Source organism: Myodes glareolus, chromosome X (genome assembly GCF_982192425.1).
Source record: "Myodes glareolus chromosome X, mMyoGla1.1, whole genome shotgun sequence".
NCBI classification, from domain to species: domain Eukaryota; kingdom Metazoa; phylum Chordata; class Mammalia; order Rodentia; family Cricetidae; genus Myodes; species Myodes glareolus.
In genome coordinates, this window is record NC_142053.1 from 46,733,911 (window position 1) to 46,761,213 (window position 27,303).

At 37.4% G+C, this 27,303-nt stretch overlaps 1 protein-coding gene across 1 annotated transcript in view; it reads left to right on the forward strand.

Annotated features, from left to right (window-relative positions):
• The window catches only part of Gucy2f (guanylate cyclase 2F, retinal), an 81,443-nt gene that overhangs the window by 13,882 nt on the left and 40,258 nt on the right, over window positions 1-27,303 (forward strand). The window contains exons 3-6 of the mRNA XM_048428529.3: window positions 11,051-11,405; window positions 12,753-12,837; window positions 17,120-17,216; window positions 22,859-22,990. Coding sequence (XP_048284486.3) covers window positions 11,051-11,405; window positions 12,753-12,837; window positions 17,120-17,216; window positions 22,859-22,990 — 669 coding nt within the window. The remainder of the gene's footprint in view (window positions 1-11,050; window positions 11,406-12,752; window positions 12,838-17,119; window positions 17,217-22,858; window positions 22,991-27,303) is intronic.

Below are 27,303 nucleotides of genomic sequence, written 5' to 3' on the forward strand. Positions count from 1 at the left end.
CAAAACAGGAAGGTTCCTTTCTTGTATCTCTGTTCAAGATTGAGAAAATATTCCTCGGAAGCTATTCATGTAGACTTTCCCTGATACCTTTGCCTTCTTTGTTACAACTGTGGCTCTTACCAATGCCTGGCTCCATAATCTGGAAAAGAGGCTGCTGTGATATAGTCTATAGTTGCTAGCAAAGTAGGAACAAAACTGAAATTTAGTTAGCAAAGAAGAAGGGACATTGTCTCTAATTCTCACATCCCTCAACGATAAGCTGTTGATCCAGTTTTTTATTTCTTTGCACTATTGAGTGTTTATCTATGAACAGGAGATTCAGATAAAATTTAGGATTACATATGATTTCCTGCTTTGATAGCAAAGAGTTCTCAGATTGTTTTTCTTTTAAGAAAACTGACTCACAAAAATACTGATAGTACTGCGTTTGTTCTGTATCACTGCTGATATGTCTATTAGAATACTGTCTTTTAGGGAATACGCACACCTGAAAACAGCTGTTCAATGTAGTCAGGAGTGACAGGACTCCCTTAAATTTTGCTCTGATCAGTCATTTTGCGTTGTAATTATACACAAATGATCAGGTTGCAATTTTGTTTTGTCTTCGGAACCAATGAGACAGGATCATATAAATATAGTCTCCTTTAGTCATCTGATTGAAAGAAGAAGTATGTGCATTTGTGTGTGTGTGTGTGGTGTGCACATATATACGAACACATATTTTCGTATAAAAATTCAGATCTTGTACTCTAGGTATTTGATTCAATTTCTTTGGATTTGTGCAAAACATAAGATAATTAACGCAAAAAAAAAAAAGAGACGCCATTAGCTTGGTTGCTAGGCAGCCTGCACTCTGCTTTACACAATGAAATAGAGAGCGACAACAAAGCGAACAGAGCTTATTTTTCTAAAGAGCCTCCTTGGAAGCATTTCTGCTTTCACTTTTCAGGTGCATAGGCTAAACCTGTATAACTAAAGGCTGTAAAGAATTACAGGAGGCGGGATAATTAGCCTCATGTCTCTGATGAGCAAAACCCCCATTTCAAAAAACTTCCTCTTCTAAAAGGTATTTTTTGAAGGCAGCTGGTACAGCAGGAAGAGACTATAATGAGGATTAGGCAAAGTTGGGTCTGGACCCTAGCTCTTGGTGAAGATTTAGTTATAGCCTGGTAGGAGGAAGAAGTTGCATAACAGGATGACTATAGATAACATGCATGCTTTTCAAAAAAGTAGAAGAAAGGCTTTTTAAATATTTTCATTATTAAATAATAGATTGTATGAATGATGCCTTATTTGTATTAGTAATATGATAAATACCTTTTTTAAAAGCTAAAATACAAAGACTAAAACAAAGCAAATAAACTATCAAATAGATGAATATACAAAGATTTCAAAGTCAGGAAAGGCTGAGATGTTTACAGAAACAAAAAAAGGTGTCCTTAAGTTTCCCTTCATCAGAAGTATTCACTATTATGTGGTTTAGGGTCTTTATTCTTTAGGTTTAGGGTGTATTTGTGTGTATATATATGATAATGTCATATATACACATATATACTATATATATACAATATGATAATATCACATTTGACAGTTTTTAGTTAAGTACAAGTGTGTTTCTGTCTCTGTATCTATCTCTCTCACACAGGATCTCATGAATCCCAGGTAAACTATGAATTTATTATGTAACCAAGGCTGTGAGCTCCTGATCCTCTGACTACTATTACTGGCTACTACACCCAACAGTATTTTACGTATTGTATCCATCTCAGTATCATTCAGTGATGATATTGCAGAAATCAAAAGTTTATGTGAGACTTTTGTTACAACAATACCAGCAAAATTTACCTTACACACAAAATAAACTTATTTTCATTTGCATTTCTAAGTCATTCCACGCTTTCTGATAAGACTGCAAAATCCTCTCAAAATAATTTTATACATGGTAAAACCCGTAAAATCCCTTATCAACTTTGTTTTTCTTAAGGCTCTTTGCCTTCCTAGTCCCATCTAAGCCTATGCTTTTTAAGAGTGCCACACAGTTATTTGTCTGAAATCGCCATTTTCACCTTACAAATTCCCATTTCCTCTCTTCTGTACTGGATTCACCATGTTTCATAATTCTCATGACTCCCATTTTTCTTGATTTGTTCTCTTATTTATTTTTGTCCAGCACATCTCCTACTAGCCTCTGAAAAGGGCATGTGTGGTAAATACTTAAAGTTTTGCGTGTTGGGAAAATCTTTATTCTATATTTACTGTATCAATCTTGGTGAAAAATCATTTCCTTCAGTCTTTTAAAGTTGATTTTCTTTTTATGGGGATAGCGAGGTACTGAGGGTTGAATTTAGGGTCTCATACTTGCTAAACTACCACTCTACCGCCAGCTAAATTTCCAGCTTTATTTTACCTTTATTTCTGAAGCTAAATATGATAATGTATGAGTCTTTAACACATCTTATAGTTTTCCTTTGGTAGATCCAGTGATCTAGAAGCTCATTCTTCCTGGAATATTTTTCATATCATTTATTTGATATTATTCTCAGTAATTTTGTCTTACTTATCTCTCAGAAGACAATTAGGTAAGATTCTCTAGATTTTCTTTTATATTAAAAGTATTGACATTTTTTATTTAAATAATTGATGAGGACCTGGGGATGTAGCTCAGGTGATAGAATTCTTATTTTGTGATCAGAAAGCCCTGGTTTTCACCTTCAGTTCTGCATTCCAGTAATTCCAGCACTCAAGGAGGTAGAGGAAGGAGAATCACAAGCTTAAAGTTATTCTTGGTTACATAGAAAGTTTGAGATTAGTCTGAGAAACATGAGACCCTGTCTCAAACAAACAAATAAAACTACAAAACAACAATAAACAAATAAGACATAAACTATTTGTTTTTAATTCTACTTTTGTTATAATTATTAATGCATATTTTCAAAATAAATAGAATTCAAGTTAATATTTCTACATCCACATCCATCATGTACTCTTGATGTCCATCCACGAGTCTTCCATTCCTCCCCTAACACTCTTCCCAGTTCCTAAATCTTCCTCTTAATTTTTCATTTTTGTTCTCCCCTCTTTTGTTCTTCCCTTTCTCTAGAGACCCCTGTACTGTTTTGTACTCCTACAAGTTGATATATTTATTTTCCTTAATTGAGTGAGGACATACAGTATTTGTATTTCTGGCTTGTTTTACCTAATGTAAGGTTTTCCAGTTTATATTGCGACAAATGACAAAATTTTCTCTTTAACAGGTGAGTGGCCCATATGCTTCATTTCCCTTGTCTGTTCATCTGCTGAGATGATGCATTTGGGTTGCTTTCACATTCTGCCTCTTCTGAATAGTGCTTAATAGGTTCAAGGATCTGTACATTTCATCTGCTTTCTCTATATGCTGGACTAATGTTTTAATAGTTTTATTATTCTCGTATATATCTCATATGTTTCATTTAATTTACCTTATGAATTTCTCAACCTTGTGCTCTTAGTCTTCTACCAATTCTTTAAAAAAAAAAATCCTAGTTACAGCATTTTTAATTTTTGTTTTATTGGTGTTCTGTTTCATCAAGGACAAACTACATTTGTCCTTCGGTATTTAAGAACTCTCCAGATATCAAAGTGCATGCATTCTCAAGCCCTTTACTTAAAATTGTATAGCATTTGTAGATAGCCTATGATCATCCTCCCACATGCTCTGAATCAACTTTAGATGATTTGGGATTTCTAATACAAGTGCTATAGGTGAATAACAGAAAAAGCTCCAAATATATATGCATTCTTTTCAAGTATATATACATGTAAATATATGTATACATATTTATGTGTATGCAAATAGGGGTGCTGGGTTTTTTTTGAGATCTACATTTGGTTGAATTTGTGAACATGGAGCTCTTATTTTTTGAAAATATCATAGTTTCTTTGAAGCTCACTTCTGTTTTTTCCCTTTAGTTCCTCATTTTTTATGTTTCTTTGTTTTACTCATTGTATTTACTGTTAGAAGCTTTGCTTGGATATCTGACAATCTGAACATCTGCTTATGGTTAAGAATGAAGCTCAAAACAGCAGATTTGAAGGTAGGTGTATTGCCTATAGAGTTTCTGTAGAGAGCAGTTGGCTAGCCACCTGTTGTTCAATTTTATTTCGTTTGTTTGTTTGTTTTTGGTTGATATCTCTTAAATTTTGACCCTTGGGACAGTGACTGTCTTCAGAGAAGAGACTTCATAATCTTGACTGCTAGAATCTGGGCATAAATTTGGGTGAATGAACCTGAGATTCTCAGTATCAGTCTCAAGAATACTTTAACTTCATCACTGGTCTTGTGCCCCATCTCAGTTCCAAGTTTCTTTGTTTCCTTTGTTTTGGTTCTGGAGCTGCTATGAATCAACATAATGCATTTCTGTTTTTTGTTTGTTTGCTTGTTTTTCCCAGAGGTCTTTCTCTTCTCAGTGAGTATCAGGACAGGGAGATGTCTAAACATTCTTCCCTCAGATATCCAGAAGACTTTTCTCTAATGCTCAACCTTACCCCCACTAGCATAGTGCTAGATCCTCTACTAATCCTTTCTTGTGTTCTGAGTAAGCATAGTTGCTTGCTGCTTATCAATACATTTCACTGAAAATACTTAAGTTTTGTTGGCCTCTACTCTGCAAAATTAGTTACCATTCCTACAGCCACCTTCTTTCTTCATGATCTCTGGCTCAGATTTGCAGGCAACTTTGATATTGCTAATTATGAAACACTGATGTTTCTGTTCCTTCTTCTCCCTGTACCAGGAAGTTATAGACAAAACATGAAAGACAAATTATAAAAGGGTGCATATGATATTCCTTTGTGTTGTTTTCTACAGATCTGTAATTAACTCAGTAAAGTATTTATTAAGCTCAGACACAGAACATTGGTTAAAAGCTTCAAAAAGACTATCTTGAATATACTTAAAGTCTGTGTCTTCTCTTCATTTTAAAGTGCACATAGTAATAGTACTTCCTCACAGAATTCTGAGAATCAGATGAGTGAAGACAGTAATGAATTTGCCTGATACTTAATAACCCCTCAATAAATGTTAGCCATTATTCTTAATAAAGTAGTTATTATTATTACTACGACTCAGGAACTCTTCAAGGACTATAATAGAAAACAAAATATAAACAGATCTTTGTCCCAATAAAAAGGAATGGTTTTAAAATTTGGGGACATTGAGGCTACAACTGGTCACAGATTCAAGACTGGAACAAGGGGCATAAATGCCACATTTACAGGATGATGTTGCCAGGGACAGGAGTTCCTCTTCATAAATACAAACAATAGGCATTGTGTATTCAGTGTTGACTGAGGTTTCTGTCCTACCCAGTCCCTCTATGTTAGCCATGCCATCCACAGCCGTTTAGTTTCAAATAAACACACAGAGTTCTATGTTAATCATAAACTGATTGGGCTATTAGCTCAGGCTCTTATTAACTCTTATAACTTATATTAGTCCATTATTCTTGTCTATGTTAGTCATGTGGCTTGGTGAGGCAGTCACATCTTGCTTGCTCTTTGTCTGGCTTCCTCTCTGTCAGGGGTGACAACCATAGACTGAAATTTCCCTCTTCCCAGAATTCTCATTGCCCTGCCTCTACTTCCTTCCTGGTTTCCCTGCCTATACTTCCTGCCTGGCTACTGGCCAATCAGCATTTATTTAAAATACAAGTGACAGGGTACAGACCATTGTCCCACAGCAATTCAGTGTTTGCTCAATACTAAGTAGTTTACATAAATGATCTCATTATCTTCAAGCCAGCCCACAAAGTACACACTAGCATCTATATTTTATATGTAAGGAAATTAAAGCTCAAGCAGTTTCCTAAAGGTCAAGGCAAGTGACATACCTGGGATTCCACCCAAGACTGCTATCAGAACCTGACTATGGAAGCGCGCATTAGGCTTGTTGTGCTTTTATTGCGCTTAGCTGGGCTGGTGCTCATTCCTCACTACAGGAATGAAACAGAACCAAGTAACAGATATTTTGATCTGAACATGTTTATTGGATTTTTTTTTCCTTTGATGTAGGAGGTAGCAAGAATTTCCAAGGATCTGTGAAAACAGCAGTAAATCAGAAAAGAGAGATTTAGGGATGGGAGACTACAGACAAACTTCTTAATTTGGTCTCAGGATGAATGAGCAATGATTATCACTAAGCACCCGTATACTTGGGCACAAAATAGACTTCTGAAATTAGGTTTTGATGCCTTAATTCTCCCCTTTTTTATTGTACTCTGTTGTTTATTTTAAATGAAATTCTGTTGACTACAGTCATATATTGCTGGAATGCATATTTTGGATATTTTCCCCCACTGTGGCTTTGTATGGTTTCTTAGGATGTTCTGTATACCTAATGTTTTCCATTATCTTAAATATGAGCACTTGGCAGGTGGCTGTTAAGTTGAAGGGGAGATAGTTTGGGCTTGGAGCTTTCTATATGGAAGCCCAGCAGACAAGATGTAAAGAAAGATTTCCCAAGTTTGAAACAGTTTGTAACATGAGGGGGCTGACTTGTTGGGGTTTCTGTCCCGCCTGGTACCCCACAACCGGCAAGTCCCAAAGAAAATCACAGAGTCTACATTAAGTTATAAAACTGATTGGCCCATTAGCTCAGGCTTCTTGTTAACTCTTATAGTTTATATTAACCCATTATTCTGATCTATGTTAGTCATATGGTACCCTTTTCAGCTGTCAGCTCACATGTTACTTCTTTGGTGATCTGGGCAGGAATGGCAGAGGGAACTTCCTGCTTCCCAGAATTCTCCTGTTCTCATTGTATCACCTCTACTTCCTGTCTGGTTTTCCCGCCTATACTTCCTGCCTGGGCCAATCAGCATTTATTTAAAACATGATTGACAGATTACAGACAATTCTCCTGTATCAACAGTTGTCTGTCTTTCTCGCTCTATGTAAAGTAAGAATATTGTATCCATGAGCATCATGGTTTGTGATTATGAATTATTGTATGTATAATTTTGTTTCTTTGTTTTTTACACAGGGTTTCTCTGTGTAGCCCTGGAACTCATTCAGTAGACCAGGCTGGCCTGTAACTCGGAGATCTGCCTACCTCTTCCTCCCTAATGCTGGGCTTAAAAGTGTAAGCCACTAATGCCTGGCATAAGAATCATTTTTACCAACAGAAATTAAATTAAATTAAAGTTTTAAAATCTCTACATGTGTTCAGCTTCTTGTTTGAAAGTGATGTTGCTATTTTTATCATTCAGGTAATGACTTTTTGAGGAAGTAGATTTTAATGTACACTTCTGAGGACAAAGTTCCTAGGAAGGCAGTTTGAGCTCTTCTCAGAGAGCACAACAAATCTAAAGTGATGATAATCAGCTTGATAATAGCATAAACCGCTGAACAAATTCAAATATCACTGCTCCTTACTGTGACCTTCTTCTCATCTTTAAAAGTTCTAAAAGGCTTAGAATAGAGTTATCTAAAGTCATGAAACAAAAACCAATGGTATGTCGCAATTGCCATTTATTTAATTTACTTATTCAGATTCAGATCTACACGGTAGGCAAAAACAGTAGCACAGATCATTAATGGTCTTACCATTCTTGACTGTGATATCAACAAAGTCATTTATCTGGCAGGTATTCCTGTCAATTCTGTCTTGCTTCTTGTTATAGTTTTCTATTGCTGTGTCAAAGCATCATGACCAAGGCAACTCATAGAAGAAAGTGTTTAATGGTACTTACACTTTCAGAGGGTGAGTTCATGACTATCATTGTTGAGATCATGGCAGCAGACAGGTGGGCATGGTCCTGGAGCAGTAGCTGATATCTTACACCTGATCCACAAGAAGAAAAGGGAGAGAGGGAGAGAGGGAAAAGGAGAGAGAGAGAGAGAGAGAGAGAGAGAGAGAGAGAGAGAGAGAGAGATTGAGCCTGGTGTTGGCTTTTGAAATCTCAAAACCCAACCCCACTGATCTACCTTCTTGAACAAGGCCATGCCTACTCCAACAAGGCATGCCTCCCAATACTTCCCAAACATTTCCACCAACACAGGACCAAATAGTTAAACATTTGAGTCTATGGGAGTCAATCTCTTTTAAACCACTTCTTTGTGGTTTTAGTGAGAAGCCAGGACAGGGCCTTGTTTCATTGTCCTCATCTTATTATCATCATTTGCCTCAAATACAACTAGAGAACTTTTGTAACTGATACTAACACAGCATGTTTTGGACTTTGGACTTACACGAAGGGGAAGTTTCCATTGCTAAGAAGTGGAACAGGTGAAATAGGCCTGAGGGCTTCTCATGGACAGTGTGCCATGATGACAGTTCTTTCTTTGTAATTGAATGCTGTTGCTAGACTTTTCTCTTAACTTCAAGTCCATTGTTCATTATATCTTTGTGGCTATGAGGGCACTCACATCAGATCCCCCCTGCGTGTGTGTGTATGTGTGTGTGTGTGTGTGTGTGTGTGTGTGTGTTTATAGTATGGCATAGGCAAAAGAATCCCAAAGAATAAGCTCCAAGTTTCAGTAATTTTAAAGTGATGCTGTCAGTTCTCACAGTGGGCTGCCTAAGAACACAGATGGCAGGATAGACTGTCCAGCAGGAAACAGTGCAGTGAGTCATCTCAGAAACAGATTTTTAAAAAGAGTTTCAATATTTTATTTTGGTAGTAGATAGATACAGTCTCTTTCCCAGAAGGCTCTGTGCCTTTCAAAACAGAATACTAGAATTCTTTTCTGCTTTCAGAGACTTGCTGCCCTGTGGGTGTTTAAAAACTAGGTTTTTTTTTTTATTTTCCTAGTATTGATTTTGTACTTTGCCTTCTTTCCTTCACTTTGTGTCATAACCTACCAATGTCTCAGAAAGAGTTGGGCTTTTGCAGGAATACTAAAGGCAACCACTGTCCAAGAAAGTCAGGATATGTGATTACTGAAAACTTCCTAAGGGATCTCTGTGTATGGTTGTCCACTGAAGGTGGATATCTTGTTTTGATCTATTTCTAATCTGTTTCTGAAGGGTGTGTGTTGGGGTTGGGTAGAGAGTTAATCAAAACAGAATTCAGGAGACTGAGACTCACTAGTCTAAAATATTGGAAGAATACAGTAGCTATCCAGAAAAAAAATGAGGGATACTTATTAGAGACGGTACAAGGGATTTGGGGGTGAAGATCGGGTATGTTGAGACTGAACATACAAGTAAAGTTATTGAAGTAAGCAGTTGACTATTTGAGTCTGTCATATAGGAGAGAGGTCTGAGTTGTAACCTCAACTCAGAGTCATGATATAGTTATGCCATTTCAATTCATAAAATTAGAAGTGGTCACCAAATGAGAGAGTATAGAGCGAAAGAAAGATAAAGACCTGAGCTTGGAGTATGGGGTACACTAATATGAAGAGAACAGAAAGATAAACAAGGACCTATATGTAGGTCAAACAAAAATAACTGCTTGCTAACTTCAGTCCCTTAACTAGTCCAAAAGTCGAGAATTTTTAGAAGAGTTCAGAAGCAGAAGAGACTACAGCCAGATTTTTTCCCCAATCAAGAATACTAACCCAAGATCTGGGAACTCTGTGTTCTAGTCCTGATTTTATGCTTGAATGGGTGAACTTATTAGATTACCTGGTGTCTCTGAATCTCCCTTCCCTAAGTATAAAGATACCTAATCAGATGACATAAAAGGTTATGATTGTCATAATTCTGCATTATCATTTTATAGAAGACATTGAGTGAGGTAATGTGTGATGCACCCAAACATTCTTTTCTTAAGAACAGGCCACGGTTTTTTTTTGTTTGTTTGTTTTACTAATTTTAGAGATATTAGAATCCCTAGGAAGCTCTTTTCATAATCCTGATTCCTGGGTCTAAAATTTAGCATCTCACTTTATTGCTATGAGCTCAGTTTTGATATTTCTTGGGTGATGCTAATACGTAGTCATAGTTGTACCATCATATTCGATGCAAACAAAGCTTGGCACTATTCTGTTAGCTACTACACTGTTCTGCATATTTACTTGTGTTTCTAACACAAACATAACTCGGTTAATTTTAAGTATTTTTTTTTCTCTCACATGAGGTTAGTTTTGTAGACCTAAGGTAAGGATACAGAGACAGTGAGAATCAACTTTCCTCAAAACTTGGTAAAATGACATGATCGTACCCTTTTTGACTTACTTGCTCTATTTGAAATGCTATAGGAAATCATGAGGCCAGTGGTTGTGGGGGCTGCAGAGTAGAGGAGTTGTTTGATCTTTCTCTTCATGTTTTATAATAAAAGATACAAGATTTATTCCAAAAACAAGTTACAAGGTTAATGAACAGTGCATCAGGCATAGTATACAAATATCACTGCCCTTGTAACAATTATGTAGCAGGCATAGTTAAGCAATTTTCTGTATAATACTACTGACTTACAGTGTTTTCTCATCAGAATTTTGCAACTTTGCAAGCCATATATCCTTTGCAAGGATATACAATTTGTTGATTTGAATGCATATCTTGTCTAGTGTGTAGACAAGATATGTATTCAAAATGGAATCTTAGTAACCATTTCTCTGACGGTTATGTGTTTAGGAGACAGGTTATTTTGGACGGAGACAGGAGATCACAGACATGGATTATGGAGTCCCATTATTTACAGTCTTGCCGTACACACCTATTACCCTAGTAGTGCAAAGAAGTGATTTTTCCCATGTACAGTGCACCAATAACTTATGCTAAATTTCCTTTGAACTCCTCTTGTATAGTTCATGCTTGTGTTTTATACTTTTTTAACACTAAATCACTTTTTTAGCTAAAAAGCATAAACATATACTGTGTATGACTTGGTTCGCTCATAAAATTGTCATATTTGATATGTTTAAAGATGTGGAGGCCTTTGGGAAATAACAGAAAAATTCAGGGGAGAAACCAAGCAAGTCCTCAGAAATATTTCCCCCCTCTGGGTCTTCATAGCTCTGCTGCATTCAGACGTGTGGCACATAATAATGAAGAGAAGCCTGGAATATACCCTGAAATTGCTCTAGGGTGACTAGGGCTCAAGATAATTGTAATTTTTAAAAATAGGTTTCACCGTTGTTTGGAACCATCTACAATTCAATTTACTTTATCGCACAAGCCATGAATAAGGCTATGAAAGAAAATGGACAGACTAGTGCTGCCGGCCTGGTCCAGCATTCCAGAAACATACAGTTCTATGGCTTCAGCCAGTTGATAAGGACAGATTCAAATGGAAATGGAATTTCTGAATATGTAATCCTGGACAGCAACGGGGAAGAATGGGAACTCCGCAGCACGTACACCGTGGACATGGAAACTGAACAGCTTCGGTTCAGGGGGACCCCCATTCACTTCCCTGGTGGCAGGCCCCCTAGCGCAGATGCAAAATGCTGGTTTGCAGAAGGAAAGATCTGCCGAGGAGGTAAGGAATGGGAAGTCACTGGGCGTCAGTGTGGTGTAGTGTGAGTTATAGAGGGGCCCTTCTTTAAGACAAGGTCTGTCTCAGTATTGAAACACTCACAAAGACACATGTTTGCATTTCAGATTGCACAAACATCTTAGTATTCTATCTTCTTGTTTTAAAAATAATCAGAACCACGAAAGGCACTTTCCAGTCTTAAAGAATCATTCACAATCTGAAAGCTAACCCATTGCTGGTTCTGAAAGAGGTCTAACTCTTTCTCCAAGACATAATTTTAATAAAACGAAAGTGTCTTCCTGCTCCCCTGACTTTAGATGGCTGTGGCCTGTGATTTTTTTGTTTGCTTTTTTTTCTTTTTTGGCTCTGCTAAAAATGATCACCTGGGTATTCCGTGATATATCCAAATCCTGTCAGTCCGATTCTACCACAAGAACACCATGTTTACACCACTTCCTGTCTGAACTACTGTTATAGTAAAATTCTCTGCCTTATAGCTTAGCACAAAGTCAATTTTCAGTTGTTTCTCATGTATTGGTTGTGTCTCCTTACCCCCAAAATGTACTGCTCCTTGAGGGTAGGAACCACAGCTAGTAATTCTGGTGTCCCTTAGCAGATTGACTGACTGGTAAGACTCTTCTAGCCTTTGGGAGAGGGAAATCTCATCAAAAAGGACCCACAGTGTTCTGATCTAAGTATCTGCCTATACCTTTCCAAAACCAAGTGCATCTATTTGAAATAGCCTGATTTTATTTTAACGGGACACATCCAACTGCCTTTTTACTCACATCATCACGTATTTCCCCCTGAAATATTTGTAATCTATTTAGATACTTAGATTTCATAAAGACCAACATATATGCTTATGAAGACACTATCAAAACTAGACTGTATCTCACCCTTGAAAGACAAGTAATGATATAATTCATAAGGTCTGTGGACTCAGATGAATTAAGAAGGTCTTTTATTTTAGACAGCATAATACTCACCCTTCACAGGTAAGATACTACACCTATTCTGAGGAATTTTATTGCTGTCCAACTTAAATGAATGCACTTAAAGTTTTCCATTTGTAGACCTTTTCCTCCAAAGAAAACACCCTGGTCAGCCTTAATTCGTGTGATTTGTTATTGTCAGAGTGGTGAGTGGTTTTGCTTCAGAACAGTGAAATTGCTTTCTTGTCCATAAAGTCAACAAGACAGACTGTGCTGTAGAAAAATGGAATTAGGTTAGGTACATGTGGCTTGATTTTAGAGTCACCAGGAAGCACAAGGAGTCGCTCTGTGTTGCGCTGTATTTACTGCTTTTCCATTCCAGCACTGTTCTTTTTCTTTCTTTCCCTCTCAGCAGGTATCGACCCTGCCTTAGCCATGATGGTCTGCCTCGCTTTGCTTGTAGCCTTGCTGTCTATTAATGGATTTGCTTACTTTATAAGGTACATTTTTTGTTCCTTTTTTGTGTATACAAAACAGAAGTTCACAATAGCATTGTTAATATTGATTTCCAGGAAGTCATGTTTCAGTACAATTGCCCACTGGTTTTCTTTGCCATAGTGATTTACCATCCCTACTGGCCCCATTTAGAGTGAAGTGTTTTCATGATGCTGAGAATAGATTTCCCAGTTGTAGTGTCAGTGGTGATGTTGCCTATGAGTAGATATGGCTCTCAACATAATGGTGAAGTAAAAGAACCATGATTTTAAGCTTCTTTATTACTGCTTATCTATGGTTACTCCCTCACCCCCCACCCCCGCTTGAAAAAGAACCATCTTCTTCCCTAAATGGTATGGTAGGAAATAGAGTTCAAATATTGTAGGCAGACTTTGGCTAGACTCCAAGCTTTACGAATAGTGGTGCTAATTCCTAAGTCTGGAGTATCAGGTTCTACTCTTTTGATCACTCAATGTATAGAAACAATTGCTGCTAAGTCTGAAGATCTGAGTGTAGATCCTGGGATCCACAATGGTGAAACTGACTTTGACAGACTATCCTCTGACCTACACATGCATGCTGTGGTACATGAGTGTTTAATACCCCTCCCTCCATGCACACACATAAAATACATAAACATATTTTAGGGGCTGGAGAATAGCTTCAGGGGTAAGATTGACTGCTGAGTTTGGCTCCCATCACCCATGTCAAGTAGCTCACCACTGCCCGAAACTCCATTTCCAAGGAATCTGATGACCTCTTTTGGTTTCTGCTGGCACTGCACTCATGCCCATATCTACATGCAAATATACATATAATGAAAAATAAAATCTTAAAACAAGATTATAATAAAAATTAAACAAGCAAAAGCAAAAGTGAGTAAAGCACTTACCTTAGTACATGACTCAGAGTAGGCACTCAATGAATGGAAAAACTTAAGCCCTTTGTAGATACGCTGAATTCTCCTGCTAATTGTGAACTCAGAATCTCCATTTGGACATCTATGTCTCTCCTTTTTCCCCCACAAGACAGGGTCTCCCTGTGAAGTTCTGGCTGTCCTGGAACTCAGGCTGGCCTTGAACTCAGAGATCTACCTACTTCTGCCTCTCCAGTGCTGGGATTAAAGGTGTGTGCCACCACCACCGAGCAACATCTATGCCTCTTGACCAGGATATCATAGTCTGGATTTCTACTGTTCTGTTTTCTTGGATACCCTCTCTATTCGTCACCATCATCATTACCATTAACTCTGGGTTCCTCCCTCAAATCCCTTAGCAGGTGGCTCACTAATTTGGTGACATGTTTCATGACTGGTCTGAATGTCACTTAGTCTGAAAATTCTTTCTTCTGATCTTTGTACTCGAAGAGTTGAACTGTGTCCATATGAGAGAAGTTTGGGGGCAGTGAGAAATGAAGTAGGTCTCTCTTTTCTACCTTGTCATCTCTTCGTAAGACTAGTCCCAACAGGAATATGAATGGACTCAATGGGAGGAGAACTGTTTTGGTACGTCCCAAGAAAAAGTACATAGAGTGTGATCTTTGGCCAGCAACTGAACCTCATGGCCAGGGTTTTCTCATTTGTACAGTGAAAGAATTAGCTTAGATGATGTTGAAAAGTTCTTCCAGCTTTGCTATTTTAATGAACTTACGAAAAAAGGATTGAAACCATTATAGGAGGTGTTATTCTTATTTAATATGCTGGTACCTAGTAAAAAACTTAACACACACAAAAGAGTAGATAGGTTATGAATTGTTAAAACACACTTGATAAAGCAAAGAAAGTTTTCTTTTTCTTTTAACTTCTGTGGCTGGGATATATTACTGCTAAGAATAGAAATTTAATATCCTTTATGTGTTGCCAAGTAATTTAATATTTAATTAGCATCCCTAGATTCCCAGCAAAAGACAAATGATGGACAATAACCCCCCACCGAGATTTTAGGAGTCATAGGTTCTTTCCACCCAGTCAGCTGCTTATATTACTAATCAACATCCACAAATGATAATTCTTGCTGGCCTTTTAAACTGAATGGATTAGTACTCTGGGCTTTGAGTGAGTCCAATTCATTAACCATTGGAAAGACAAGGAAAAAAGAAACAGAAGACCCACAAAGGTATGTGTGTGTGGCAGGGCAAGGGGTTGTTTGGAGCTTGTGAGCAAAAGGGTAAAGAAGACTGGAGAGGAAAATGATTGGAGAGGGACGTGATTAGAGAGGAAAATGATTGGAGAGGGAAATGAGTTTGAGACAATTGGTACTTCAAGTGGTTACAGAAAACTCAGAGATGAGAACAAGGCACACCATTTCCCAGAGTCTCTTGGTCCTTGGTTCCTCAGTTAACAAAGCATAAAAGGTACCCCTCTTTGCTGCCTTCCTGCCTCTCTCTGCCCACCATGGCAGCAATCAGAAGAGCTGAGTGGCTGCTGAGTTTCTGTAATAGATGATTACTTGCAGGAGAGCGACTCTCTGGTCTTTCCTTTTTGTGTGTTTTGATTGTTTAAGGTTTTTTTTTCTTTTTTTGGAAAGAAAGCCATGCAAAGAACCCAACTACCCCAAAACAAAGAATTCTTTGAACCCTCTTTTCTCCCTATTCCTCTGAACCAGATTGTATTGCCTCTTTGTAGAGCTCTCTGGAGCTTTGCAATACTAATGATGATAATGATAATAATGAGCCCTGTTACTTTCCTGGTGCTTCATGGTTTTCAGAGCACTTGCACATACATTATCTCATTTGATTTTCAAAACAACTCTCGAAAGCAGGGAATGTAAGGACTATTATCCAACTAGATAGGAGACACTGAGGCATGAAGAGGTTAACTCATTTATCCAAGGTCACCTGCACCTGGCTAATTAATGACAGAATTAGTGCCACCCCCCCCTCCCAGACTGGGAGTCCAATTTGCTTCCTACTAGATTGTATTTTGAAGCACAATTATTTTTACAGGTGTGCCTGCTTTAAGACAATTTTCTACACATATGAAACAGATAAGTTAGGGAGTGATGTTTTACTTTGCCAAAAGATTCATGTGCTTTACCCAAGAAGTCACTACAGGGCTCTTTTAATTTTCTCTGCAGGGCAGCAGCTCCCACTGTGATAAGGGACGTATTTGTTGGCAGACAATTAGGAACACATTAATTGTTTGTTTGTTTCCAAACCAGTGAAGTCACTGAGAACAATTGACTGGGTTGCTGGTACTTCAAGTTACAGTGATGTTACAGAAGAAAGTCTCCTTAGGCCAACTTGGTAAAGCCTTTGATTCAGTGGTTGTTTTTCTCACCCTGGCTCTTGCAGTGAACACATTGCATTATTGAATTATGGAAAAGAAAAGAAAATTAGAATTTAGCTTCAAGCACACACACACACACACACACACACACAGAGAGAGAGAGAGAGAGAGAGAGAGAGAGAGAGAGAGAGAGAGAGAGAGAACCACACAAACCAAGGTTCCTTCCTGATCCTAAATTGTCTGGGACACCCATATGACTGTGTGAAATAGACATCGTACACTCTTATGTATCTACTAATTGATTTGTATAAAATAATTACATTGACTCCGAATTAGCAGGCTTGTTTGGAGAGAATCATGTTTAAACCATGTCTATGTAACGCTCAGACAAGAGACTAATTTGGTAAAAGGGAAAACAAAACAAAACAAAAAAATCCGAGTCAACCCACTTGTTTGGACAAAGCAAACAACTGACTGAATTTTTCCACTTTTCAACCTGTTGCTTTGGCAACGTGTGCATGCAACTTTACAAGACAAGTGGTCTTATGGGCAGAAATCTGGGCATATAGCCAGGGACTAAGGATTTCAGTTCCAGTTCTGCCTAAGGCTAGGGAATTGCACAATTTGTGTTATTTTACTTTGTTTTCCATAATGTGTTTTTGTATATAAACTAGAGATCTTTGAGTTTTGGCTTTAAGATTATTTGGGTGCATACTGCAAGTAGAAAGTATGCGGGGTTCCTTAAAAGTTATTCAGAGGTGTTTTAAACATGCTCCTGATGTGAGAACACTATTTTATTAGTCTGAAATATTACCCTATACATAACCCTTGCTTTATTTTTGGATACGATTTCAATAATATTTTCATGTTTGTATTTTTGTCTTTGTAAGTTATGGTGACCAGGCTTGTTGTTACGTCCCTTTGCTGTAGATATTATGGTAAAGATACACACACACACACGTACACACACACACACACACACACACTCACACACACGAACAAATAAACCCAGGCTTTGTAAAAACATCCAACCCCCCCATCTTATTTCATATTTATTTCAGGCGACATATAAATAAAATCCAGTTGATTAAAGGACCCAACAGAATTCTACTGACTTTGGAGGATGTGACATTTATTAATCCTCACTTTGGCAGTAAGGTAAGTAGCTTCTTTTCTGTATTGCCTGATATCATAGCCAGAAGCTACAAGTTTCCATTGAATGCATGTCATGTAGTTAGTTTCAATTACGATGTGCTTTAAGAATAAGATGAATGGCCTGGAGAGATGGTTTAGCCATTAAATGCTAGGCTCGCAACCAAAACTACGAGAGTAAAATGCACACTGCATTTAGAACACTTAGTATAAAGACCTATAAATAAATCTCATGAAAATTTGTGAAAAATTGATTATAAATAAAAACTATTTTAGATATATGGGGTTAAAAAGCATATTATTAAATTATTTTATCTATTTTATTTATATTTTACAATAACTGTTAGAACACATATAGTTATATATTTGGCATGGAATATTCTTTAGCCACAAAAGAATGAAATCTGTCATTTGTAGCAGCATGGATCAAACTGGAGGACATAATGCTAAAGGAAATAAATCAGATATAGGAAGACACTGTCACATGATCCTGCTCAAATGTAGAAGTAGGAGAATGGACTAGTAGTCACTAGAGGGTAGGAAGAGTAGAAAACAGGGAAATAGACAGAAATTATATAACTGGTACCAGATTACAGTTAGACAGAAGAATAAATTCCAGTGTTCTATAGAACACTTGGGTGACTATAATTTAAAGTTAATGCATAACTTACAAAAAATAAATGAAAAGAAAAAAGGATGCTAAAGTTTACTAACGTAAAGAAATGAGACAGGGGACTAGAAATATGGTCCAGCACTTCAAAACTGTATTGGTCTTACAGACGACCTGGATTTATTTTCAAGAACCTGTGTCTAGAAGCTTACCTGTAACTCTAGTTTTAGGGGATCTAACATATTATTTAGTTCTCCAGAGACACCTGCATGCATGTAGCTTTCATACACATACACACAGAAAAATTCACAAAATTAAAATACATTTAAAAGAGAAATGAGTATTGTATGAGAAAAGAATAAATAAAAAGAAAATGATATATATTTAAGGATATTGAAATGTTAATTATTATGATTTGTTCACTGTGCATTATGTATGTATATCAATTATTTAATTATTTTATACCCTGACATATGTTTGAATATTATCTGTTGATTAAAATTACATATATAGTTTGTGTTGTATCTCAGTTAGATAATGCTATTTAGCATCGTGTTCTGAAAGCAAATACAATTCACTCTGGGAAATAGTTGAGCTTTGACTTTATATAATCCCTTTTAGGTAAACTTTATATTAGCCTCTAACACCCAACATGGTGCTTACAGTATAAGAGGTACTAATAAAAGTTTGAGAAAAGATGATTGTTTGTAGTTGTGTTATAACAGGTGATCTTCGTAAGAACCTGCTACTGTCCCTGGGATACATTTTCTGAGATTACATGTAATCCTTACCTTCTAGAGCATTAGAGTCAAGTTGAAGACAATGAAATCATGCAAGGAAATCAATAGGTGCCAGATTGTACAAATGAACTGGAAATAGAAGAGGACTTTAGAGAAGTCAGATTAGTGGGAAGGAGTTTTTCAGAGATCCACATCAAAAGCTGAGTCTTAAGAGAAGGGAAAGGAGAATTTGTCTATGTCATAGATTACAGACTGCTTATCAATCACTTTTCTTTGATCCTCCCAGGAGAAATTAGCAGCAAGCTTTGAAATTACACATAAAAAGTCTGGATTTAGGAGCTTTTGTAAAGGTTGGGTTGTAAGTGTTGGTATTTATTACAGAAGGGTGATTGCAAGCTAACATTGTTGTGTCCTAGTCTCCAAAATAGTTAGAATACAGGGTTTTAAAATGTTCTAATTACAAAGAAATGATAAATGTCTGGGATGACGGGCAACTTAAGTACCCTAACTAAAGCAATATACAAGGTAGATACCGTGTGTGTATCTACCATAGCAACATACTGTACCCCATAAAGTTGTATAATTATTATCAATGTATTTTTAAACTGTTGGCAGTTGTCCAAAATTCAGTAGTAAGTAGTTACATTTTTTATTTTGTAAAAGACATGCTTTCTGTGGCTTTATACAGTTTCCATCCTGTCTTCCTATTTTATTCCTGGCCCTGAAATATAGATATCCTTGGCATAAGAAGCAGTATAAACAGAAGCATGAAAAAAAGAGGGTGTGCATGGGCGACGGGGGGAGGGTGGTGGTGGGAATTTTTGTCAAGGGAGTTGGTGTGTTTCCTTATGCTAGCTTATTTGGCTGCAATAATGACACTGACCCTTGCATGTGCTGTGGGGTGGCGAGAAAAGGTACAAAGGCATTATTTTGCTTTCGTGTGCCATTTACTATCGCCATTTTACCACACCAGATTTTAGAATTGGTTATCTCAGTGGCAAATTGGGCTGTTGCTTTAAAAGGATACTGAAAATGACCTGTAATTAGCAGGCTACATGAAGAATGGATTTATGTGGTAATGTCCTGCTGTCTGGTCATTTATAATCCTCTGGTTTGAATTCTTTGATGATTTTGTCAAGTGAATATCACCTTCCTAGAAATCTGTTGATGAAAGGCAAGCCTAGTGCTGTGCCTGAAATCTGTTCTCTGCCCCCATGCCACAAAAACTCATTGATAATTGACTTTCATTTTTGAAACCACCAGAGGACACCAGTCATGGTGGTGGATCTGTCTGGGTTTTTCAAAACTCAGTATTCTTTGTATTAAACTCCCCAAGTGAAGCAGGAGAAAGTTCAGACGCTGAAGTAAAAGCAGTCCCAATCTATAACTTAATACCAAGATAAAATAATTCAGTCCTGTGGTTAATTTTTTTAATCTACAAATGTGATCAGTCATAAAAGTCATTGTGAAAATGGAAATAAATGTACTAAAGTTTTGGTCAAAACATGCAGCTTATTTCCCAAACCCATACAATTGGACATTACCCATGTCAACCTGACAGCTCTTGACAGCTGTCTGTATGCTGTGCTCTAAAGTAGCGAAAACAATAACTATGCTCAATTTTGGACGAAATTGGCTTTTTCAATGCATAGATCATGTGATGTCTACAAAATATCCATTATGTGTCTTCTCATTCATATTAATTTATAAACTGCATTTGCATTATAGAAGTGTGCCAGTACTTGCAAAATGTCACAGAAACCACAGCAGTGCTGTTGACAGACAGACAGAATGCCTAGGTTTGAAGACAGTGCACACGATGATAGATCATTTCATTTAGGTACACATTTTGACCTGAAGAAGATAAAAACATCATTGCAACTTCTTACTGTAAGTGTGAGAAAAAGACAGCAAATATCAATAGCCCTTTAAGGAATGTTAATGCCCATTTGCTTGTTTAAGTGTTTTGGTCTAAGTGGAAAAGAATGACATTACGCCCGAAGAACACAGCTCTTTGCCTCTAAGTCCCTTTTTGGCATTTGGCTTCTCTCAAAGCTTTGGAGTGGAACAGATAGGGGCGCATACATTTTGCTTAATTGCTCTGCAGTCACAAACTTGCAGCTGGCTGTCTTTAATCAGTCAAGAAACCAAGTCAAAAATTCCATCCAAGAGGAATGTCTGAAAGTGTAAACTCTTTGAGAATAAGGAATTAATTCAGTCTAGAAAAATTGGCAGGTCAGGAGAAGGCAGGTCAGAAAGGAAGATTTTAGAGGAAAGTGAAGCTGAAATCCAAGTGTATGTGGATTTTGGCAGATTTTATCACTTTCTCCTTGCCCTGCACAGAGAGGTCTATGTCCTAATATACATCTACGTGCTCTTGCTGAGATGTGAAAATAAAGAATAGAAGGGAAAGTAGATGACTCCCTGGCCTCGCTCTGTTGGAGGCAGCGCAGGTTGATGGAGGGGTTATGCGAAGAGTCAGGTTTTACATGTTGCCTAAGTCTTGCCCTGCTAAAATGCAGAACGTTGTCTTCGGACTTTGTGATAGTTTCGATATCGAAAAAATTAACTCAAGGCTAAGGCAACAGTTATCTTCAGGGGATCAAAGACCACTGGAATCGCAGTGTTAGAAAGGACTTAAGATGAATTATTATTGGCAAGCAAGACTGATAGAATGCACGATTCCAGAAGAAAGTGTACAGGACAGAGAACTATCACACCAAAAATCTTTGTTCAAGCCCTGTATTCTTGAGCTGTCTTTTTCTTCCTTATCAAAAGGAGGGTAAAGAAGCTGGACATTAGTGGTGTGTGCCTGTAATCTTGTTCCTGTGAAGGCAGAGGCAGGAGAATTATGTTGTTAAGGCCCGCTTGTTATACATAGTGAGACTTTGTTTCAAAATAATGAAAACACTACTATGACTACTAGCAATAAAAAATAATAATGAATGAATAAGTGGTGGTATGAATATTGGAAGAGGGGCCTTACCTAGATAATAACAAGGGTATCTATTCATTTCTTTTCATTGTAATTCTTTCAAAAGGCATTTTAAGGATTATTGAGAAGAATATTGAGGTACCTGTTGATTTGGTTCATCTTCACATAAAATAAGTCTACTGGCTTATTTGAAGATATAGAAGCTTATCTTTAAAGATTAACACAGATTGCAGAGAACACTCTTGATTTTGTCCTTCACCCGCTAAGCTTGCAGCTCTCCTTTTCAGACTTGTGTCTAAGTAAAATGAAGGAGTAAAGAATCTGGCCTACTTCAGCCTCACACTTACCACAAACTGATAATCCCACTTACTCTGTATCAACTTAATTGCTCTGTGGAAGACCTTCTGTCATTAATCTCATCTTCAGAAAGAACGATGCCATTTGTTAGGTTGGAAGAAAATGGAGTCAGTGTTGGGAGTGAGGGACTGAACTTATCACCTAGTTTCATTTTTAAAAGTTTTGGTTTCTCTACAACCACATTTCTCTTAACTAAATGATTGACTAGATGATATTTGGAAGATAATTTCACTATTTTTTTTCTAAATTTCAAGTCTATAAAGTGAGTTTTCTAGGATAAACTACTGCCACACACACACACACACACACACACACACACACACACACACACATATATATATATATATATATATATATATATATATAATTCAAATTCTCTCTGGGGACCAGGGATGGCATGTTTCATGCCTGAAATTCCAGTATATGACAGGCTAAGGCAGGAGGATTATGAGTTCTAAACCAGCTTGGACCACACAGTGAGACCCAGTCTCAAACAAACAAACAAGTAACATTATAGGGACTGAGCAGGTTGTATTTATAGATTTAGGAGTATATTTCCACAAATATATACATAACAACAAATAAAGAAACAGAAGCCTTGAATTTGAGAAAGAGCAATTGGGGATGCAAAAGAAGGGCTGAAGGGAGGAAAGGAAAGAAGAAAATAATGTGATTATATTTTAATTAAAAAAGGCAAGTTGTCTGGGAGGAAAAAATACTTGGGAATGCTAACCTTTTGAGTGGTGTGTAGAATGTAAATAAGATCCCAATAACACCAAAAAAAAAAGAGTTCTTTCTGTTGTTGCTGTTGTTGTTATTTTGTTTTTTGAGACAGGGTTTCTGTGTAGCTTTGGATTCTGTCCTGAAACTAGCTCTTGTAGGCCAGGCTGGCCTTGAACTCACAGAGACCCAATAAAAGAGTTTTGAGTGAGTACAACAAATTAGTTTTACATAATGACACTGCTGTTCATATTCGTTTTTTTTTTTTTTTCAAATCCTTGCACAGAGAGGAAGCCGTGCCAGTGTAAGCTTCCAGATCATCTCAGAAGTTCAAAGTGGGAGGTCCCCAAGGCTGTCCTTTTCTTCAGGCAGTCTAACTCCAGCTACTTATGAGAACTCCAACATAGCAATATATGAGGTAAGCCATCTAAAAATTCTTTGATTCGAAGCTTCCTAGAGTTTTAAAACAATGCTGCCACTGAAGTGTCAGTCTCTGGGTAAAAATATTGAGGGTCTCCCCCTCTAAGTTTTTTTTCTGCCTGTGTCCATTTATAAGCTTGTTTGATTGATGTTTTGACAGTGATTTTCCCCAGCAACTGATCTTACTTGAAACCTCATCGATATTTCAACTCAATGCATTGATTAGGTTTGTGGGGGAAAGACATGAAACCCACATAGTTGAATGGGCCAGTCATCCCACAACACTATATGTAATAGAAGAAATGACTCCCTGAGTCCCGAGTCGCTTGTTTGTTATGAGACAGCTAGAGATACAAATAGATAATGCAGGGTATTGTTTGAAGGTAACCTTCAAAGTCTAGTTGTTTTTCCTACACTTGTAACATTTTGGTGACATTGAAACTTTGAAAATTCTTTCTTTTTATTCACCTGTACTATCTTTGGGGGTAACAGGTTACTTTATGCTTTATAAAATAGAAATCCCCATTTGAAGTTTCTGTCTTTCAAGATTTAAGAGGTCACCTCCGCCTCATTGTTCTTAGATATTGGAATTTGGCAACCAGAACAAATCTTGCATCAGTTGTAGAGATGAGCTGTTTCTTCTCAGCAGGAGAACATTAAGCAGGGGGTAAAGGGAAACTAGACTGTCCTGTCCTGTCCCTCCTAAGTGAGGCTTTCCCAGTGTGCTTTCCTTGTTGTGTTTGGAGACACTCCCAGGAGCATCAGAGAGTCTCAGCTTCAATAGTAACTGCAAAAAAAAGTCTAAAGCAAGGAAGAATTTATTTCATTGGCTGCAATATTCCAAGGGAATATCATCCTCCACCAAATAAATAATTCACAGGGGATTTGCTAGGGACTGAACATGTTACCTCCAAACTTTAGGTGTTAAAGTTTAATGACCAATATGATGACATTTGGAATAGCCTGAGATAATAAATGAAAAAGTGAGACTGACACAAATATCAAGTGTTTTCTCTCATTTATGAATCCTAGAATTTTTATAAATATATAAACATATATAGAGATGTATGGCATGAATGTAGAAGAAAGACCAGAAGAAGAGAGGAGATTCCTGGGAGAGACTGAGAGAGAGGAGGGTGTGGGAGTATGACTGTGGTTAAAGTGCAGAATATTCTCGAAAGAATTTTTCTTTATTGTTTTCAATGAATATGTATCAATAAAAAGATATGAGATTTTAAAAAGTGATCGAATCAATGTGAGTAAAGTCCTTAAACAAAACCTCACACAGCATTTGGCCTGCCTGCCCTTTTGCCATCCACCATGGGACAAAGGGTTTCTCCACTTCAAAGGATGTGAAAACACCATCTTGGACATAGACAGCAATTCTCACTCAACAACTGAATCTACTGTCCCTTGATCTTGATCTTTCCAGCCTCTAGAACTATGATAAATAAATTCTTGTTTGTATATACAAAATAAATACATAAACGTATATATACATGTATGTAATAAATAAAATATGTGTATGAATTGTCCAGTTTCACAAGTGGACTACCTATCAAATTAGCATCACATATGGTCTTTCTGTATACCCAAGGGTGTGGGTTTTATTTTAATTTGAAGCAGGAAACCTCTGGATTTCACTGTGATTTAATCTAATCAATGAGGGATTTGTTTCAAATGTGAGCTTGAGATTTTGATGAATCTTTTCTCTAAAAAATTTAAGGCAGAAGGGTTTGAATAGCTCTGGATTGTCAAACAGCATGAACTTAGGCCTTTACAATTGAAATACATCATTAGGATTATGAAGTAAATTTTAATAACCTTTGCTTTTCATTTACCAAATTAGAAGTAGAAGTGAGTTCATAATCCTGAGAACTCATTAAAATCCCCTTCTAAAACTTAAAGTAAAAAAGAACTCCCATTCTTACCAACTGATTGTTGTTGGTATTCAGTTGATAGGGACTTGCAACCAAGCATTGATATATTTTTTTGATATATGCAGCCACATCTGGTGTGACTCTGCTAATGATTCTCTGATTCAGTGGAATAATGTGTTGAATCACGGTGTACTTTATTTGGTGGGCTTGCATGGTTACAGTATAAAACTGAGAAAGAAAAAAATCTGCTACTGCTCTTGAAGATTTTTGTCAGATTCTTTCTTGTTTTGGACATTGAACAGGAAACTGGTTATATAACTTTTCATGAATGACTACTGGTCAGTCAGTTCATGAGTGGAGGATCTTTATCTTTTCAAAAGGAGTATGCTCTTTTTTTAAAAAACAATCTTATTTGTTTGTTTGTTTGTTTATTTTAGAGAGTGTGTGTGTGGCTGTTTTGCCTGCATGTATATCTCTACCATCTGTGTGCTTACACAGAGGTCAGAAGTGGGAGTTGGATCCCCTTATACTGGAGTTATAGATAGTTGTAAGCTGTCACATGTGCTAGGAATTGAACCCTGGTCCTCTGGAAGAGTAGCTAGTGCTCTTAAGTACTGAGCCATATCTCTAGCCCCAGAAGGCTTGTAATAACAATAAAACCACACAGTGAAATAAATATTAGACTGAGAGTAAGGTGTAAAGGAAGAAAGACAGTCTACAAAACTGCCTGGCTAGAGTTAAAGAGGTGTCTAAGGTGGAGTATAAATCAATTGAATCAGTAGATTAAAAAAAAAAGTTCAGCAGCTTGGTCAAATGGTCCACTATTAGAAGTTATTTGAAGTCTTTTCCTCCAGTAGATTCTGTTTCAAACAAGTCAGTTTTCTATAAGACTTGTTACTGTAGCCCAGCATAGTGCTACATACTTGTAATCCCAGCTCTTGTGCAACTGGGGCTGGATTGTTACAAGAGGGAAGCCTGAGCTACATAGTAATTACTAAGCAGGTTAGAGCTGCGTAATGATACCCTCTACCAGGAAGAAGGCTCAGGCAGTAAATTGTTTTCCACAGAAGCGGGAAGACCTTTGTTTAATCCCCCAGAACCATTAAAAAAAAACCCAGTACAACAGTTTGTGTTTATATTTCTAGCCCTGGGAAGGTGGAGACAGGCAAAGATTGCTGGGACTTTCTGGTCAGCCAGTTGAGTCTTCAGTCTCCAGATTTATTGAGAGATCTGTCACAAAACATAACGCAGAGAGCATTTAAGAAAGATATCAAACTTCAATGCCTGGCCTCCACATGCACATGACCACAAGTGCTCATAAATTTCCCACACATGAACTACTACTACTATTACTGCTATTACTATTACTTCACATGCGCGCGTGTGCACACAAATGCACATACTCTTGCACACAACCCAGAGAAACAAAAAATCCCAACCAACCAATCAAATGCGGTAATTGTTATTGGGATTCCTGGCATTTCCACATAATATGCATGGAGATGCTCAATAGCCAAAGACAGGCTTTTCTGGGGGAGGGGAGAAGTCCCCATACATTGTATGGCACCAACACAATATTCATACTCTGATTTATGCATAGTTGTATAACCTTCCACAGGTTTTCTGTGAATATAGAAAGGAGAACCAGGTGAGCTGACCAGTGTGTGTGGGGGGGGGGGGGCGGACAGCAGTGACAGCAGATGCTATTAGGCATTTCTCATGTTCTGCTCTAATAACCATAGTCTGGAGCGCTGGAGAGATGAGGTAGGAAACAATGTGATCCTGACCCAAATCACGGAGAAATCCCTGGATTCATCTTCTGCTTCATTTTTGGACACCTTCCAATTCCCATCCTCTCCCTACGTGTTGTGCATTGAGTCTAGCCTTTTCTATTTCCCCCTTCCTATAACACTTATCTCCCCCTATCCACTCCCTTCCATCAGCCATTGCCTCTCATCATAGAGGCATAGATTATTAAAGTTACAAAGCCTGAAGAAATCATCTGGTAAATCTTAAAAGGTGGGGACACTGAAGGCAGATTAAGTGGGTATGCTAAGGCTACCCTTGACCTTGAAGCAGAGCCATACTCTTAGGACCTTGTTCTCTTATTTTAGTTAATTCACAATGGCCTGAGTGCAAAGCAGATAGATTCTAAATTACTTCAGAAAACTTCCATGAATGGAATTTGATGATTTTTTTCTCTTAATTAAAAAGTAAAAGTGATAAGTGTAATATTTTGTCATTCTGTTTTAAAACCCCCAAACAAAAGCTATTTAGTCCATGTGTGGTGGAGATAAAAGCTCCCCATTTCCTCCTTTTCCCTCATTTTTCATGAATGAAGGCGCACACAGACTCAATACAAATTTGCTTACAGAATGTTTGAGAACTAAAATTTAAACAAATATACTCCAAACATAGGGGGCCTGATAGG